An 18,959-nucleotide genomic window follows, 5' to 3' on the forward strand; every position below is an offset into this window, starting at 1 on the left:
AGAACAAGACAGGGTTCATGCTCATTCTACTCGTTCTGTGGCAGCTACTGCTGCATTCTGGTCCAGAGTTTCTCTGGATGACATTTGTTCAGCGGCTACCTGGGCTTCCTCTCGCACCTTTATTACTCATACGTTGGACATGGTTTCTAGAGGAAGGGCTTCTTTTGGTTCTGCAGTGCTCTGGAATATCCTTCCATAAGGGCCTCCCAAGGTGTTTGGTAGCTGGGGACTCTGTCCCACAGGTTAATGATCAAATGAAGTTAACTACTTCAGATAAAGAAGTTATGTACTCACCATAACATTCCATCTGAGTAGTTAGACTTCATTTGTCAGCAACCTTCCCTCCCTCCTTCCTCCTGACTGTAGTGTTTTACGATCATCCTTGAACTCAGATTTGTTAGATCTTGTGAGCCTAGTCTGTGTGATCAGGTCAAGTTGTCTCTTGGGTTGATTTGTGTCACATTGTCAGTGGCAAACTCGATCTGAGGGTTGGAAGGAGGTTGCAGTGTAGTATTGGTAAGGGGGAGGAGCTTGGAGCACGGATCTTAGCTTGGAAGCCTGCCGGCTCTGAGCTGTATCAGATCCAAAACCCACAGGTTGCTGACAAATGAAGTCTAACTACTCAGATGGAACGTTATGGTGAGTACATAGCTTTTTTTGTTTTGTTGCTGGAAGTTGGTTCTTGGTATTTTTGCAGGCTTTATAAGATATTTTAGGCCATGTCTGGCTCTAAGAAGGAGGGTGATGTACAAATTCCACCCAAGGATTATTGTAGTGTTTGGATTTTATGCTTAACCTCAGAACTTGATATTGTTAGGTGTATGATCTGTTAATAATTTACACCAAAATCTTGAGAAACGGGAACATTCCTTGAAAACTGTATCAGAAGGAGACCCTAGAGATTGACTTATACCACATGACATCTTTCAGTGTGGTCTTGAACTCTGCACCCCCCACCATCCGATTGCATCTTGTTCATATATTCTGTAAATAAACCCATTGGCTTCATGACAAAGGGCATATTTGGCAAGCTCGATTTCCACTTTATGGTCTTTTTCAAGAATCTTTTTATGTATGACTTGCTGCATCAACATGGTCAGCAATGTACACTTTGGTCAGATACAGGTTTTATGTAATATATCAAGATCCATGCCTTCCTTTGGGTTTGCTTTCTACAGGGGTATGCTCTTAAGCAGAAAGTAGGTGTCGATTCTTTCCTGTTTTTTGAAACGGACTGAGAAGATAATGTAAGATGCAACTATGTACTTGCCATAATCTGTCATTGTCGTAAATCCATACATTTTTTGTCATTGATCAAGTTACTCCCCTGTTCTGGTCACCACTGGATTGCCAAGCAAAATGTGCTTGAGTACCACTTTTGCCACGTGTGCCAGTGGTTGGCTACTCTATTATATAGTATTACAAGGTTTAGTTTTTTGTAATGACCCTGATGTTCGTGTTTCACTGTTGCAGTCATTACAATTGGGTTATCCTGCTGGCAGGCTACCCGCAGTTGGCCTGAATTCCAAAGTCCTGGTCTGGCGTCGGTTGCTGTCACCTCCTCCCTGACGTCAGTGCAGCAGGGGTATAAAAGATGCAGCCGACGCCATTTTCTTCAGTCTTTCTTGTTGCGCGGTGCCCGAAGCAAAAGCAGTTCGCAAGTGCCCGTCTGCCGACTCCTGAGATTTTCAAGTTTGAATTTCAGATCTGAAGTCTTCATTAAAGCTAAGTACCCCATTGGGGAAACTTTTTTTCTTGCTCCAGACCGATGTCAGAAAAAGTTAATTGCATTTCTTGTGGGAAGCAAATACCTCATAAGGATTTTCATTCTTACTGTATTCCTTGCCTAGGCCCTGACCACGACGTTGCTAGTTGTCGGTTTTGTGCTAGATTTAACTAACGCACTATTAAGCGCCGGTACGATTTTGCATTTCATTGTTTTGGCAGAAGATTTAATTATATAATGCCGTCGGAACAGCCGACTACCGGAATTTATAAAAAACGCAAAGGAAAGGACAGGCATCATAGGTCCAAAACTGACGACAAGGCTTCAGCTAAGCCAGTCACCGGTTCTCAGTGAGGCGCTTTCTCAGCCCCTGATGCCCGCTACCTCAGAGCCACAGGCTGCTTCCGACTCCCACATGGAGCCGACTAGGCCGCTGGATACTCAAAGTATTGGACCTTCGGAATCTATTTCTTCAGATGGGTCCAGAGCCGCTGAGCAGACATCGGCTTCTGAAGGTGTTTTCAGGCCTACACAGTTGTATGTAAAATCAACTTCAGCTTCAAAGGCAAAGACTAAAGCACCTCTAAAGACAAAGAAACAAGTACAACATTCACCAGGACAGGCCTCCATGCCTAAAAAAGATGCTTAAAATAGCCGAAGACCTAATTATTTTGATCAGGGGTTCCCATCCCCCTCCTGATAAGAGACCTAGGCAAGACAGAATATGAATCTTCAGATCAAGTTTCCATTTCCTCTGATTCCTTTTCTGAACAGGGATACTCTCTTCCTCCTTATGAAGATTCTGATGCTGAAGAATCCATCCCTTCAGCCTCTCCACCTGAATATTATTCCTTTGGGGGAGACCCTGCATACTATGAGGGAGCATTTTCATTGGGAAAGCCAAGATTACTCAGAATCTAAGAAAAGGTTCAGAGATTTTCTTTTACTACCTCAGCACAGGCCCCTTGCTATTCCTCCTGTTTTAGACATTGTAGATGTATTTATAGAGTCCAGTCTCACACCTGACTCTCTACCACCAGCTTCTGTTAAGCCAGACAGATACTACAGGGTTCCTGAGTCACATAAATTTCTTTATAGAAACCCTGCTGCTGACCCAGAAACTATTTCTCAGGGTCCCAAAGGGGGTCAAGGCGTTCACTGCAAACAACCCTATTCCCTCTGATAGGGATTCAAGGGCCCTGGACAGATGGGGGAAAAAGATTTACACTACTGCCACTTTGGCTGCAAGGGCGTTAAATTGTCAATTTCATATGCTTAAATATCAACAATATCTTGTGTCACTACTAAAACAGAAAATGTTGACAAATTCTGACTGTGCAGAAAACAAAGAAATGCAGGATTTATTGCTTGCAGCTGAACAAGTAGGAAAGCTACTTGCAGTATGGTTTTGATTCTCTGGAGGCCTCCTGCAGGGGGCCGCTGTTACGGGTTCTGTCATTAGGAGGCATGCTTGGTTAAAGGATCAGAGTCTGCCTGATCATGTTAAAGCAAAATTATTAGATGCTCCATTACAGTATGATACCTTGTTTGGTGTTAAAGCAGAAGAGGTGCTGAAGAAAATGGCAGACAAAGCTAAATCTATGCAAACAGTCAAGGATTTCTTACAGGTACAACCTCCAAGATTTAACAGGAACTGGCCTGCAAAGAATTGGTCCTTTCCTGTGTCAGACAGGCCACAAAGAGGCAGATACAGATGGCCCAGAGGCAGATCCCAGCCCCAGGGCTCATACAGGTCTAAACAAATGGGGTGCTTCTACCTCTAAAAGTGGAGAGGATAAGTCACAGCCATACAGGAAACAGTCTCAATGACTTTCCCCTGCTAGCACCGAGCACTTATCTTTTGGCAGCCCCTTTAGGGGGAAAACTAGCACTTTTTTTCACAAAATTGGCACATGATCACCCAGGACAAATGGGTCCTGAATATAGTTTCTCAAGGCTACAGGTTTCATTTTCACACCCTGCCAAGGGCAAACGGAATGCCAGATCTGCCACACAATCAATGGGCAGAGGCTCAAAAACAAGTTTCAGCCCTCATGGACATGAGGGCCATTCAGCGAGTGCCGCAGCAAGAGCAGGGACTAGGATTTTACTCAAGACTCTTCTTGGTGCCCAGAAAGGACAATGCATGGAGACCAATACTGGACCTGTTTATTCTAAACACATTTCTGGATATTCAGAAATTCAAAATGTTGACTCTGCAGCAGCTTCTGCCCATGCTGGGCAAGAAGGCATGGCTTATGACTTTAGACCTAAAAGAGGCATACTTGCATGTCCCAATCAGACTTTCATGCAGAAGATACCTCAGATGTATAGCTAGCTCAGTGCACTACCAATTCTCTGCACTGCCCTTTGGCTTATCTACTGCGTCCAGGGTTTCACAAAATGCCTGGCACCAGTAATTGCATTTTGCAGACAAAAAGGAATACAAATTTATCCTTACTTGGACGATTGCCTTATTCAAGCAGAGAACAAAGACATTCTATTGCAGCATCTGGCTTTTGTAAAAAGATTACTAACATGCCTAGGGTACACAGTAAACAAAAAGAAATCAAAACTAGTACCCTCACAAGAGATACTATTCCTGGGTGCAAGCTTAAATACAACTGCCCAGATGGCTTATCTCACGCCAGACAAACATTGACTACTTATTTCACAATGTTGGCAACAAACACCCAGTTATCTGCAAGAAAAATTCTGCAGGCTTTGTGCTTCATGGCATCATGCATACTGCTAATTCCATATGCAAGACTGCATATGAGGAAACTACAATGGTATCTAAAAAGTGTTCGGACTCAACATTGCCACAGCCTGGAAACAATAATTACCCTCATTCCCTCTCTGCAACAGGAGTTTCGATGGTGGGCAAAGGCCTGTCACCACAACAAGGGACAGCCTTTCACTTTACCCACAGCCAGGCAGACATTAACAACAGATGCATCAGATTATGCCTGGGGGGGGCCATATGGCAGGAAGATGTATTCAGGGCACATGGTCCGCAAGCCAAATGCATCTACATATCAATCAAAAAGAGATGCTAGCTGTTCAAAATGCCCTGACAGCCTTCAAGGATCTACTTCATCCAGGACAACTAGTGATAAAGACGGACAATACTACAGTCATGTGGTACATAAACAAGCAGGGAGGCACACATTCCTACCCCCTCTGCAGACTAGCCATGACTTTAAGGGACACAGCATTGACTTACCAAGTACATTTGCAAGCACAATACCTGCCAAGAAGGATAAATTCTCTGGCAGACTAAGCGGAAACATAATGGATCCCCACAAATGGAAATTGGATCCACAAGTCTTCAGCATCATAACAAGGAAATGGGGATGCCCGGACATAGACCTCTTTGCCTCGCCTCACAACTGCCAACTAACAAAAATTCTGCACAAGGACTTATCACAAGCTAGCATGGAAAATGGACACTCTATCTTTCAGCTGGAAAAACGTAACAGTATATGCCTTTCCCCCACTGCCTCTCCTCCCCAAGGTGCTCCTAAAGGACAGACAAGAGAAGCCAAAAATTATACTGATTGCCCCAGACTGGCCCCGCCAGCACTGGTACCCAATCCTAATGAGCTTGTCTCAATGCCCAGCCTGGACATTGCCTCAAATTCCTCACTTATTGACTCAACAAAACAATCAGGTCCTGCACAGCCAGCTCAGGACCTTAAACCTGGCAACATGGCAGATAATGTAACCGTTCAAAACACACCTCTGTCTAAAGCCGTGATGGATTTTATTCTGGAGGCCAGGAGACCTAGCACCAGAAAATCTTATGCAGAAAAATGGAAGAGATTCTGTGCTTGGAACCAGGCACAAGGAATTGACACAACTGAACCAAATATTCCTTAGATTTTACAATAGTTAACTGAGATGCTGGACAAAGGCCTATCCTTTTCCTCTATTAAGATTCATGCCTCTACCATTTCAGCTCACTACAATACAGAACCACCTCTATTCTCTCATCCATTACTAAGGCAGTACCTCAGAGGGGCCAGAAACATAAGACCCCCAAGGAGAGCGCCAGTACCTGCATGGGACCTAAATTATGTCTTGGAAAAACTCACACTGTCTCCTTTTGAACCAGCCTCTACAGCTGATATCAAATTCTTATCTTGGAAAACAACTTTGTTCCTAGCAATAACCTCGGCAAGACGAGTCTCAGAGTTACAGGCACTCATGGCTGTGGAACCCTTTATCATTTTCCATCAGGACAGGGTTTCTCTGAGGACAAACCCAACATTTATGCCTAAGGTAGTGTCCAGTGTGGCCCTGAATCAAACAATTCATTTGCCTACCTTTTATCCAAACCAACAGAATAAGGGTGAGATAATTCTGCATTCTTTGGACATTCACAGACGGCTACGTTTCTACTTGGACAGAACCAAAGTTTTCAGAAAAAATGAACAACTTCTAGTGGCGTACGCTGCAGGATCACAAGGAAAGGCCATCTCAAAGCAGACTATTTCAAAATGGATAGGCCACTGCATTCGTTTCTGCTATTCACAACATGGCAAATCCGTGCCTAAGGGCATTGGGCCACATTCAACCAGAGCAGCAGCCACTTCAGCAGCCTTCCTCAGTGGAGTACCAACCAAAGACATCTTAGAGGCTGCAACTTGGAGTTCAGTGCACACTTTTACAAAGCACTATCACTTACCTCTCTACTCTAAATCTAGAGCAGGTTTTGCCACTGCAGTTCTGCAGGGCCTCATTGCCTCTCCTAATCCTATTTAGCCCCAGCCTCCCATCCATAGCTTTGGGATTCAACCCAGTTGTAATGACTGCAACAGTGAAACACGATGAACATAGTACAGTTGTGTACCTACCATAAATGTAGATGTTCGACTGTATTCACTGTTGCAGTCCAGGTTAGCCACCCACCATCCCCCTTTCCTTTGCTGGGTCTAATCTGTACTTCTCTATTCTATACAACCTATGTGGTGTATTTGCTTGTAAAGGAAGGTAGAGTTTACTTTACTGCATGCATGTTTATTGGCATAAATTAGCCTACCCTTTTGAGGGCACCTGACATCTGGGGCAAGAAAAACTGAAGAAAATGATGGCTGCATCTTTTATACCCCTGCCGCACTAACGCCAGGGAGGAGGCAACAGCAACCAACGCTGGACCAGGACTTTGGAATTCAGGCCGACTGCGGGTAGCTTGCCAGCAGGATAACCCAATTGTAATGATTGCAGCAGTGAATACACTCTAACATCTATATTTATGGTAGGTACACAACTGTGCTTTCTGTTGCTGTCATGCTTTAACGTGCTGTCTTTCCTGTGTTCATTGCATGATCAAAAAGGAACCAGGGTATGGTAGTGTGGTGTCATCATGACGACAAGAAAAGGAGAATTTTTTCATAAGGGTGAGCATGGAGGTACAAGAACGGTGAGTTTTTTTTTGCTTGTGCTACCATGCCCTTGCACTTGCTTGTTGACTGTCCTGTGCACATTTAGTTTTCTCATTTTGCACATGTGCTAGAACAGGGGTGATCGCCAGTTTGGAAACCACCCCACATCCTCACCACAGCAAGAAAACCATTTAGCCCTTTCCTGCTAGAGGCTACTGTTTGATGTTTTTTCCCCACAGTGTTTACAATCATTTAGTCACATCCTATATTACAGAATGTATTGCTGTAGCATGCCTGTAGTCATATGAAGAACAAGTTCCTTGCTCGAAAAGTTGAACACTTAAAATGATGTCTTCTTTGAAGACCCTAGGCTTAGACCCAACTAAAATTGCTGCTGAGAAAGTTTGCAGCATTGTAGGGACCTAAGGAATGCAAGTGTGTTCACCCTAGCCATTGAAATAAATTTCTTCAAAGGTATCCTATTGAGTGCTCACTCAGCTGATCTGGTAAATACTTGTTTCATGCATGACTCCAGAGTTTTATAATTCTTACCATTAACAGAAATTTTAGCTTTGAAATCTCTTGCAGACCTTTGTTCGTATCCTGAGAGAGACCGGAAGTCCCCTTGTCACTGTAATACTGACCTTATGGTCTGCTGAACTGAAGAACTGTTAAGTTCGTTCACACTTGAGAGACTGACTATTTATCAATGTGAATTATACGGTAGAAGAGCACTCTTAAGTAAAAGGCAAGTAGTTGAAATTTAAATGAACACCATTTTAGTATTCACTTTGCCTGCCTCTGCTACTGTAGTATGTGGAGTTGCTTCTCCTGTTTTCGTACGGAAGACCCAGGTCAGCATGGTAACCCTCTTTGTGTGTCTGTTGACTAGTTGCACTGTTGTAGTCTTGGCATCTAAATCTTTCCAGGCAGAAGGTTTAGCTGGTTAATATATACAATCTGAAAGTAACAGCATGTAATTGATAAATGATGAGAATACACAGGCAAACGGCATTTATGGTACTTGGGCAATTCTCTGTATGCATCTGTCAGCCAGCATGAAGCTTGTTTTCATTTGTTGTTCCCAAGTTTTGATCTGAAGTAGTTTACTTCATTTGGTCTTCAACCTGTGGGATACTGGATTCGTATCGGATCCAAACTGGCAATCTTACCAGCATCTGCTTCGTGCTCCAAGCTCCTCCCCTTACCCATAATACTACACCACTACCTTCCAACCCCCCGGATCTCGTTTGCCAAGGCTAGCTGAAGCATCCAGAGTAGTAAGTGGGTTTTTTGAAAGCTTTTAGAAAACCTTTTTCTCTGTATATTTGTAGTATAGTGGTTAGTATAAGTTCCCCTTCTCCTCCCCTCGCTGGGTGCATTGTGTGATTAAACTTTTTGGTTGTTTAGCGTAGTTGGTTAGTGTACTTGCTCCCCCCCCCCAGTGTGTTCTGTGTATGTGTGTGTGGGTGTGGCTTAAGTCGAAAAACTGATATTTTTTTTATCTGAAACTACTTGTTTTCCCTCACTTGTCTGAATGGCTGATAAGCCTGTATTTAAAAGGTGCACTGAGTATGGCCATAAGCTGTCCCCAGCAGATGGCCACACTCTTTGTGTAATGTACTTGGGCATTGCCTGTCTCAGTACCGACTGCTCTATATGCAGGGGTTTTAACCCGCGCACAAACAAGGACAAGAAGGCTAAAATGGCCCTGAAAGGCCTTCCCACTTCTGAGGTGACTGCCTTGTCCTCAGCTTCGGTCACACCAGCTGTTGTGGCTGCCTCTCCTTCCTCTCTTGCCCTTGATTTTCCTCCCTCCTAGGCAGGGCCTCAACCTCCCATTTCAAAGCCTGTGGAAGTGGAGTGGAAAAGGGACAGAGAGAAGGAGAGAGTGCCAAAATCCAAGCCTGAGAAGCGTAAGCGGTCCGGGCCTCCCTTCACCTGCTAAGAGTCGGCATAGGATCCGTGACTTCCCTCGGCTCCGATCTCCAAGATTTTCTCGAGCCGGAAGAGAGAGACACCATATAGGGCCTCGGTTCCCTAACCCGCAAGGTCGGAGTCCATGGCCTCATCGAGGTCCATGCGTTCCTTATCGGAAGTCGACATGGATAAAATGATGAGGTTCATCCGTACTTTGATCCAGATGGGGGTCTTGCCAGCCCCCTCTCCCTCAGGAGGGGGGAGCTCACTTCCTTTTTTACACTGATCTCTCCTTCTCCGATCCGTCTACCGAGTTCGGAGTACTCTGATCCGAAGATGGCTTTAGTCAGGTGGTCGGCACTGACAGTACCTGCTTCCTCGATGCCGACAGCTGCTTGGGACATGTCAGATTTGACCAGCTCGGATCTGAGCTGCTCTCAGAGTTGGAGCTTGGGTGTCGGATCCGAGGAAGCGGAACTTTTTTCATCGGCTCTGGCTTTGTTGGGCCAAGTTCCCCCCCTCGACACTCCATCTACTTTGGGCCTGGCTCTGATTCTCTCATCTGATCCGGGGAAACCGGCCTCCTTATTGGTTCCCCATGAGGTTCGTTCTCCCTCGGCGTTCGATGTAGTAGAAAGGATTCTCTCCACTGGATCGAGACCCCTGACTATCCCCTCAGACTCTGCCATGACCCCCTCAGCTCTTTCTATGAATCCCATCATTTTACCAGAGGGACAGCCCGTGCACGAAAAGCCCCAAATGGTTCCCCCCGAGGAGCAAGTGGCTTGCGAGTTCCCCCTGGTGAGCCCCACCGGAGATGTGCCTCGCAAGCATACGTGTAAGAGGAGGCACTTGGACACCCCCCCCCCCCCCCCCCCCGAGTCCCTCGCCGAGGATACGGATTTGGATGGAGAAGGTTCTCCCAGGTCACCTCCGAGGATCTCGCCTTTGGAGTACATCGTGGAAGTTCATTGCCAATGGGGAGGTTGGTCCTCCCCCAAACCTTCTGACGAGTCAGTGTTCCTGGAGGCTTTCAGCATGGGCCCATCTACTTCTGGGTGTTTTGGTGGACCTGGTCACCTCGCGGGCCTGGAAGGAGCTAGACACCATGGAACCAATCCCCAAAAAGGCCTGACAAGATCTTTGAGTCCACTTTCATATTGGCTAGTGTGGAACTGCTCCTTCCTAGACGCTATGGTGGTAGCAGCAACCACAAAGAAGGAACTTGCCCAAGAGAGTTCCTCTGTTCATCCTCCTGACAAAGATTCGTAGATGATGGGACCCCGCTTAGGGAAGTGGGTTTACGCTTCAGCTACCTTTTCTGTTAGGGCGCTGAACTACCTGGCCAGCGTCACGAGACTCCAACACGACCTGGTCAAGGAGCTGGTGGAGTTTCCCCCCTAAGTCCATGTCGCAGGAGGACAGGGACTCATTCTTTGCGAGGATGGCTACTTTTAATCCACAGAAAACACACACTGTACCAAATGATGAATTTCAGGTAGTCATCCAATAGAGGCTGTCCAATTCAAAAATCCACAAGTCTCAGCCGTTCGCTTCAACAGTTTATTAAAAAACACACAGCACAAAAGGATATCGGATTAAGCGTTTTCATCTCTTATCCAGAGACTTCATCAGATGGACAGCCTCTATTGGATGACTTCCTGAAATTCATCATCAGGATGGCTACTTTGAAAGCAATCTCCAGCATGTCCGTGCAACTCCTTTCACGTGCTACTGAAGGAGCGGCTATGGCAGTTGGGTCTGGCGTGTCCATGAGGCACAACGCCTTGCTCAGACTGTCAGTTTTCAGAACCTTTCAAGGCGTCCTTTGCCAGTGCCCCTTATCACAGCTCTACTCTCTTTGGTAAGACCATCAAAGACTTTAGTCCAGAGTGAGAAGGACGGGAAGACACTGTCTGCTGTCGGAATCTGCTTCTCGAACCCTCAAAGGTCCTTTTCCCGGAATCAGAGAGTGCAAAAGAAGGTGTGGTTCCAGAAGTCACAGTATTCAGAGGACACTGGGCTCTTCCTCCTCCACAGGCAGAGAGAAACAGAATGGACCCCGGCCCAGAGGCAGAGGGGGTCTGAGGAATTTTGGGTCTCAAACTGTTCTCGGACTGGCCCGGACAACAACCCTGAGGGGGTGGCCTGACTGCTCTACTCCGGAGGCAGCCGGGGGATGATTGTCCTTGCACCTGTTGGTATTGGAGTCCGTAACATCAGACTGCTGGGTGCTTCAGATCATATCCAGAGGATACTCTATCCCCTTTGTGGTTCTTCCCAAATATCCCAAACATCTCCTGGATGTACCACCAACGCAAAGGGAGGCAGCACAGGAAATTTCCGAGCTGCTAGAAAAATGAGCCATCAAAACAGTCTCTCCAGATCAGTCCGGATCGGGCTTCTACTCCAGGTTCTTTTTGGTGCCAAAGAAAGCAAGGGGCTTGAGGCCCATTCTGGACCTATCTACCCTGAATCTGTTAGTAGCCAAAGAAAAATTCCGAATGGTCACACTACAGTCCATGCCAAACCTGCAAGAGAGTGACTGGATGTGCTCGTTAGACCTCCAGGATGCTTACTATCACATAAAGATGCACAGAAGCTCCAGAAGGTTCCTCCGTTTCTGGCTAGGAGTCAATAATTACCAGTCTTGAGCCCCTACCCTTTGGTCTCACCACAGCCCCCAGGGTATTCACCAAGGTGATGGCGGTGGTAGCGGCTCATGGCTTCAGGGGATTCAGGTCTATTTATACCTGGATGATTGGCTCCTCAGTGCTCTCACCAGGCATCTACTCTCACACCATGGATTATTTCTTAAACCGTGCCCTGTATTTGGGGATCGCAATCAACACATCCAAATCACTTCTAAATCCGCTCCAGGTGGTAGACTACATTGGGGCAAGGAGGTGGTAGACTACATTGGGTCAAGGATAGATACATTACAGTGCAAAATCTTCCTGACCTTGGAGAGAGTACAAAACCTGAGGATGCATGTTTCTCTGATCTACCATTCTCCTCTCCCATCGGCGGAATCAGTGTTGAGGGCCTTAGGTTCAATGGTGGCGACCATAATGCTTCTCCCGTGTGCTCAGTTACATATGAGAATTCTACAGTGGACACTAGCTGTACAATGATCCCTGTTGCAACTTCCATTGTCATAGCCAATACGGTCCCTGTTGCAGCTTCCATAGTCATAGCTAATGCCACTCAGTCAAGTCTGTCGGTCTTCCTTCTCTGGTGGATTTGTTCTCTGGACATTTTGGAGGGACGACCCTTTGTTGCAGCCCCTGTCCAAGCCACAGTGACCACGGATGCCTCCCAACTCGGGTGGGGGGGCATAGTTCGGACAGGTCAACCTAATGCCTGTGGTCCCCTGTAAAGACCAGTTTGCACATAAACATTCTAGAGATGAGGGCGATCCTTTTAGCGTTGCAGGCCCTTCATGCCTTTCTTTCTCTGGGAGCTATTGCAATTCAGTCAGACCACATGTCAGTGGTCTGGTATATCAACAAACAGGGAGGGACCAGATCTTGCCCCCTTTGTTGCGAGGCCATGAGAGTGTAGGAATGGGTGATCTCCACCGGTCGTTTTTTCATCGCAACGCACATTCCGGGACTGTCCAACATTCTAGCGGACAGATTAAGAAAAGGCTATTCTAATGCCTTACGAGTGGTCTCCGAATCTTTCAGTAGTGGAGCAGATCTTCCTGGAGTGGGGTTCTCCTTGCTGCGGTCTCTTCGCATCTCCATCCAATGTGAAGTGCAGTGAATTTTTTGCTCTGAACCCCCTGCTTGGGGAGTCCCCCAGAGATGTTTCTAGACCTTGCTTGGCCTCCCGGTCTTCTTTATGCTTACCCTCCAGTACCTCTTATTCTGAGGTTTCTACAGAAAGCTCATCAACTGGGGAGCAGTGATCCTTTGCCCCGTTTTGTCCTCACCAGGTATCGTTTCCCTTCCTTTGGTCTCACTTTCTAGCTCTGCCCTGGATCTTGGATCCCATTCAGGATCTGATTTCACACCCATCGGGGGTTCCTCATCTGAACCTGGACAGTTTGAAGCTCACAGCTTGGCTGCTCCAGTTCCCATGATCACTAGGACTCCTGGATTATCCTCTTCAGTTAGGTCTATTCTTGTGGCTGCTCATAAGCCTTCAACCAGGAAGGTTTATCTCAGTAAATGGAAACTTTTTTCCTTTTGGGCCTCTCAGAGGAGTTTAGACCCCTTCACGGCTCCTATTTCTGCCATTCTTGATTTCCTAGCTGATATTTTTCAACAGGGAGCTAGTTCTTCTACTGTCAAGGTTCAATTGGCTGCCATTTATCATTTTCATGTGGGTGAGAATTCTGCCTCACTAGTCTCCTCCAGACTGTGTATCAAAGGGACTTTTCTGTTATGCCCCCTGTCAAGGATCCTGTTCCTCCATGAGATCTTACTGTGGTTCTTCAAGCTCTGGTCACTCCACTTTTGAACCCGCTGCAACCACAGATCTAAAATTCTTATCTTGGAAAACAGCTTTTCTGGTGGCTATTACCTCTGCTAAAAGGGTTTCAGAACTGCAGGTATTGTCCGTCAAAGATCCTTATATGATTTTCCACAAAGATAGTTTCCCTTTGGACCAATCCATCCTTTCTTACCCAGGTGGCATCACCAGTTAATGGAATACAAGCTCCACTTGCTGTGGATGTTCGTAGACAGTTACAATTTTATTTACACAGAACCAAAAACTTTGTAGATCCGATCAACTGTTTGTATCCTTCTGTATCCTTCTATAAACCCTTTTTGGGAAAACCTGTCTGCAAGGTCACTATTGCTAGGTGGATTTCTTCATGCATCCTTCAGGTCTATGAGGACAGAGGCATGTCCCCTCTGGGTCAGGTGAAAGCTCGTTCCACTAGGTCCATGGCTACTTCTGTGGCCTTCAGGTCTAGAGTCTCTTTGGATGATATTTGTTCTGCAGTGACTTGGTCCTCATCTCATACATTTATTTCTCATTATAAATTGGATTTGACTTCTAGAAGGAGAGCATCCTTTGGTTCCGCGGTGTTCCAGAATATCCTTCCATGAGGGCCACCCAGGAGTTTAGTAGCTGAGGACTCTGTCCCACAGGTTGAAGACCAAATGAAGTAAACTACTTCAGATAAAGAAGTTATGTACTCACAATAATGTTCCATCTAAGTAGTTCTACTTCATTTGTCTTCAACCGTCCCTTCCTGCTTCCCCTGGACCTTGTCATGTGGACAGCCTGCGGACTGCAGTTATAGGTCATAAGTATTTTTTTTTCAGGTCGGGTTATCGGTATAAGGATCAGCAAACTCGATCTGGGGGTTGGAAGGTAGTGGAGCTGTTTTATGGGTAAGGGGAGGAGCTTGGAGCTCAGAGCAGATGCTACTAAGATTGTCGGCTCGGATCTGGTATCCCGCAGGTTGAAGACCAATGAAGTCGAACTTCTCAGATGGAACGTTATGGTGAGTACATAACTTCTTATTTTCCTTTGTTCTTGCAAGGTTGTGACTTGCCCTGACATCAAGGCATGTAAAGTGGGACACATCATGCTTCACTCCACTTTGTGGCATCAGTACGTGTACTCATATTAGCCCGGTTCTAAACTTGAACTCTCCCTGAGATTGTCCTTGGATTTTCTGGGTCCATTCTGGAACTCATTTCCTCACTCTGTTGGTTAATAGCAAAACTGGAATGGTAAGTCAGCTTGGGATGAGAGCTTAAAAGTTTTTAGTTCAAGTTCATGCTAAATTAAGTCAATAGGTATGTTTTTTGCAAAGCAGTGTGCTATTATTTATAAAATGCAAGTATTTATTGCTAAATGTTGTGTAGAAATGTATCTATTTGTAGTTATTTTTTGATATGCATTCAGTTTCTTTTCAAAGCAAAACTTATTGTATTTTTATTCTTTTAAGACTTTCTTCAACTGAATCTAAGATGTCAACAGAGAAGCCTTCAGACATTAAGACTGGAGCAGTAAGAGCTGAACGGAAGGCTCGTGAGAAGTGTCCGATCATTTATGTATCATCTGAGCCAGCTTCTGATGTGCAATGTGCTCAGCAGTGATGAACCTTAAGTGGATTACCTCAGATGTGACACTTGGGATATGTTATCAGAGTACTGTAGCTTATTTTTAATGTCTGCTGGTCAGCATGATGCCATTGGCATTCATTTCATTTAGTCCTATAAAATCTGAAGCCATTCTACATGAAACCTCCCAGAAGGTGCTTTATCAGATGGCATTGTCTCTAGTCTTTATTTTACAGCACATTCCTTGTGGAAAATTTAATGCTAATCTGTTTGACTACAGTATTCCATTCTGGAAAAACTGTTACAGTAGCTTTGTATAACTCTATTAAAGATACTTGTGGAAGTCAGTCCGCACGCATTTTTTTACTAGTTGCTGCTTACAAAGTTTCATGGCATGTGTGCCCCAATCTTTTCATTCACAACATGGGTGTTTAGCTCAAGTAAAATGCAGATCTTGCTTGGAGAAGAGGTATTTAGTGAGCTAGCCAAAGAGATATATGATTGCTTGGTCAGGCGTCACTCCACTGAAACATGTTCAGTCTGGACAAGCTGGTAGAGCTTTGTCGAAACTGTGTAAAACCTGGTTTAAAGTTTATTTACTGATCCCAGAATATGTTCCATTCATGAGGGTATAGGTACATTGACATGCAGAAAATGTAGGTTCCATATATTTAAAAAAATCAAATTTCATTTTGGTGTAGGTGACAGTATTTTGCCAAATGCCTCCCCTGTCAGCCTCGTGTCGTACATATTCATGTCTGACATCAAATCGCTTAAAATATCAAGACTATTTTGAAGCTCCAAATAAATTTTCATGTTTTGCATTTGTTTGCCTTCTGTAAACCATGGTTTAAAGGCTACATTGATTGCTTTGTACAGCACCTACATTCATCTAATCTTCAAAAAATGCATTTTCTTGTTTTGCCATCTTTCACAAGTAACCATTTGTGACAGAGTTAGGTGTGTTTTCCTATTTTAGGCTCTCCAAAACACTATATACGGTAGTGGCTTCTGAGGACATTAATGCACTAGCCTCAGATTTGCTAGCAATACCTAGAGTACATTCTCTATGCACTGCCTGTGCTGAGCCACATGGCCTAGCAGAGCTGCTTTTCATGTAGACAGACTGTGGATGAAGACCCAACTGTTCAGAAACAAAAGTGGCGGCATATGCCTGGTCTTACTCATTTGGTACAATGTTTCAAAAGGAATTTGTTCTTTTTACTATGCAGCATTTGGCTGCCTGTCAGAATTAATAGCACAAATGAAAGTATGTTGGAGTGCTTGCACTTTAGTATACCCCGATTGCCAGTGCTAAATTGCTTAACTTAAATTCTCTACTTGTGTACTTATGGATGAGAATGTTTTAGGTTCCCCGTTATTGGGCTGTTGTAAAAAGTGGCATACATTTTGCCAGGCTTTTTACTACTAGAGATGTATGTGCTGTAGAATATTGGTGCATTTCTTGTATACATTGCTTCTTAGTAAGTTGGAAAACTGCTGGAAGGAGTAAATAATTGCATGACTTTAGTTTGTAACAAGCTTTTATTCTGTCTGGCATACTGAAGATGTGTTTTAGACTCTGCTGTGACTTGCATTTTTTCACAGGTGTTAAAGTCAACAAGATAGTCTTTAGGAATGTCAGTGTTTCTGAAGTTGAGTAACGTGTCCATTATCACAATCATGAGATTTACCTTTAAAAGGGAGTAACTGGAAAAAATCTTAAATATTGGTAGTTCATTTTGGTGGAGACAGAGGAGTAAAAAATGTTGCTGTGGATTTTCTGTGCCAAATTAACTGAAGTATAAATTAAAATAAATGCAGATTTATGTCAATATTCAGGTCTGAAGGTGTTTTCATTTGATCTTCAACCTGAGGGACACTGATCCAACTCGACCATATAATCCAGCATCAGATCCAAAGTCCAAGCCCCTCCACTACCCGGAATACCCCTCTCTCCCTCCCCCAGATCTCGTTTGCTGCTCATGTCGAATGGCACAGGTTTCCCATTGCTCCAAGCTCCAGAGTTGTAAGTGGTTCTCTTTTGAGTTTTATTCTTTTCTCTCTCTAGTTTCTGTCTTTCTATCCCTTACCTCTCTTCACACGTTCAGCATCAGTCTTTAGCCACCAAAAAAAAAACAAATCTTTTTTTTTTTTTCTATCTAGTGTGTGTATACTTGGTCTTCTTGCCATGGTTGATACTCTTGAGCCAGGCTTTAGGAAGTGTACAGTGTGTGGGCATAAGGTACCTCCCTCTGCCAGCACTCTGTGGTCTGTTTGGGAGTCGCCCATCTAGATTCCTCCTGCTCGATCTGCGCAGGCTTCAACCACTGTGCTTTGATCAACAGGAGGAAAGGGCCTCCTCCCACCGAGGCTTCTTCTTCCACCCTGGCTTCTGGGACTCAACCTCCCACTAAGAAGCTTGGGGATGGAGAGAAAGTGTGCTCCAAAACAGCAGGATCAGCCTAGGAAGAGGTCTCCAGAGCGCGCTGTTCCTCGGCCAAGTCTCCATCTGAGGCCTGCCCAGATCCAAGCTTGAGTTCCCCTCTGCTCCAGTCTCTGAGCTTCTCCCTGGAGCAGGAGATCTCTCGCACTCAGTCCCCCACCACCTCTCCTTGGTGTCATTCTAGGCTAATACTGGTAGCCTCTTCAGTCCAGTCCGCTCGGAATCTGTCCAAAGCCAAGGTGTACAGGATGTTGAAATTCCTCTGGGCCCAGATTCAACTGGGAGTCTTGCCTGCTTCATTCCCCACTGGGAGCACGCAGTCTGCATTTCTCCCTCTCTCCTTCTATGATCCGGCCTTCAGTTTCAGTGTCTTGGGTCTGAGGTTCCTGGGTGTTGAGGGGTTGGGTCCATCATCCCTGGTACCTCGATGCCAACTGTTTCCTTGAGTTGTTTGACTCTAACGTTCTCGGAGTGGTCTAACTCTCGGAGCCATAGCCTCTGTGTCAGATCCGTGGGGATGGTGTCAGTTTTCTTTCTTGTCCCTTCCCCTCGGGGTTTCAGTACCGGGAGGTTCAGCTTCTTCCTCTGTGCAGAGGGCAGCAGATCCAGCCTCGGCCCCGACCATTCTGTCTTCAGAGGTCCACTCACCTTTAGCATTAGAGGTAGCGGAAAGGTTTCTCTGTTCTGTCGAGACCCTTGACACTCTCCTCAGATTCCACCCTGGCTCCCTCTTTTTCTGGGCCGGAGTGTTCCATCCTGCCCCGTCAGGGACAGCCTGCTGTCAGTTTGCCCCAGAAGGTTCTGACCCTGACATTCTCCACAGTTTCCAAATCATCCCCAGAGCCTCCCTGAGGAGCCCCCTCAGAAGCGTATGTGCAAGAGGCAGCACTTCGACTCCCCGCTGGAGTGTCTCACTGATGATACTGACTTGGAGGAAGGTGAGGACTCCCCCCCCCCCCCCGATAATCCCTGGAGGAAGTCTCCTTTGGGGACATCATGGAGATCCTGCACCAGTGCGGTGGATTGTGTTCCCTCAAGCCCTCCTTTGGGGACATCATGGAGATCCTGCAGCAATGCGGTGGGTTGTCTGCCCTCAAGCCCAATCCTCATGAGTCAATATTCCAGGAAGCGTTTGGCACAGGCCCTTGTACTTCCTGGCTGCCCCCCATGTGGATCTTATTTCCTGTAGGGCATGGAAGGAACCAGACACGGTTGAGTTTATCCTCAGATGCCCGGATAAGGTCCTAAGCACCCCATCCAAGCTCCACTGGTCCAAGGGGTCCCCAGTCGATGCCAATGTGGTTGCAGTGGCCACCAAAGAGGAGCTGGCTCAGGAGAGCTCCTTGGTCCACTCTCCAGAAAAGGAGTCTCGGGCGATTGGATCATTTTGGGAAGTGGGCCTATGCTTCAGCCACTTTTGCCTTGCATGTGCTGAATTACCTGGCACATAG

At 45.7% G+C, this 18,959-nt stretch overlaps 1 protein-coding gene across 2 annotated transcripts in view; it reads left to right on the forward strand.

The window, feature by feature from the left end:
- Positions 1–15,409, forward strand: part of SPDL1 (spindle apparatus coiled-coil protein 1) — a 1,384,944-nt gene extending 1,369,535 nt beyond the window's left edge. For both annotated transcript variants that reach the window (XM_044069534.1, XM_044069533.1), the window contains one exon: positions 14,948–15,409. In XM_044069534.1, coding sequence (XP_043925469.1) covers positions 14,948–15,012 — 65 coding nt within the window. In that variant the 3' untranslated portion in view covers positions 15,013–15,409. The remainder of the gene's footprint in view (positions 1–14,947) is intronic.
- The last annotated feature ends 3,550 nt before the right edge of the window (positions 15,410–18,959 follow it).

The sequence above is a fragment of the Protopterus annectens genome, chromosome 4.part0 (assembly GCF_019279795.1).
Source record: "Protopterus annectens isolate FY-2018-M chromosome 4.part0, PAN1.0, whole genome shotgun sequence".
Taxonomy (NCBI): Eukaryota; Metazoa; Chordata; order Ceratodontiformes; family Protopteridae; genus Protopterus; species Protopterus annectens.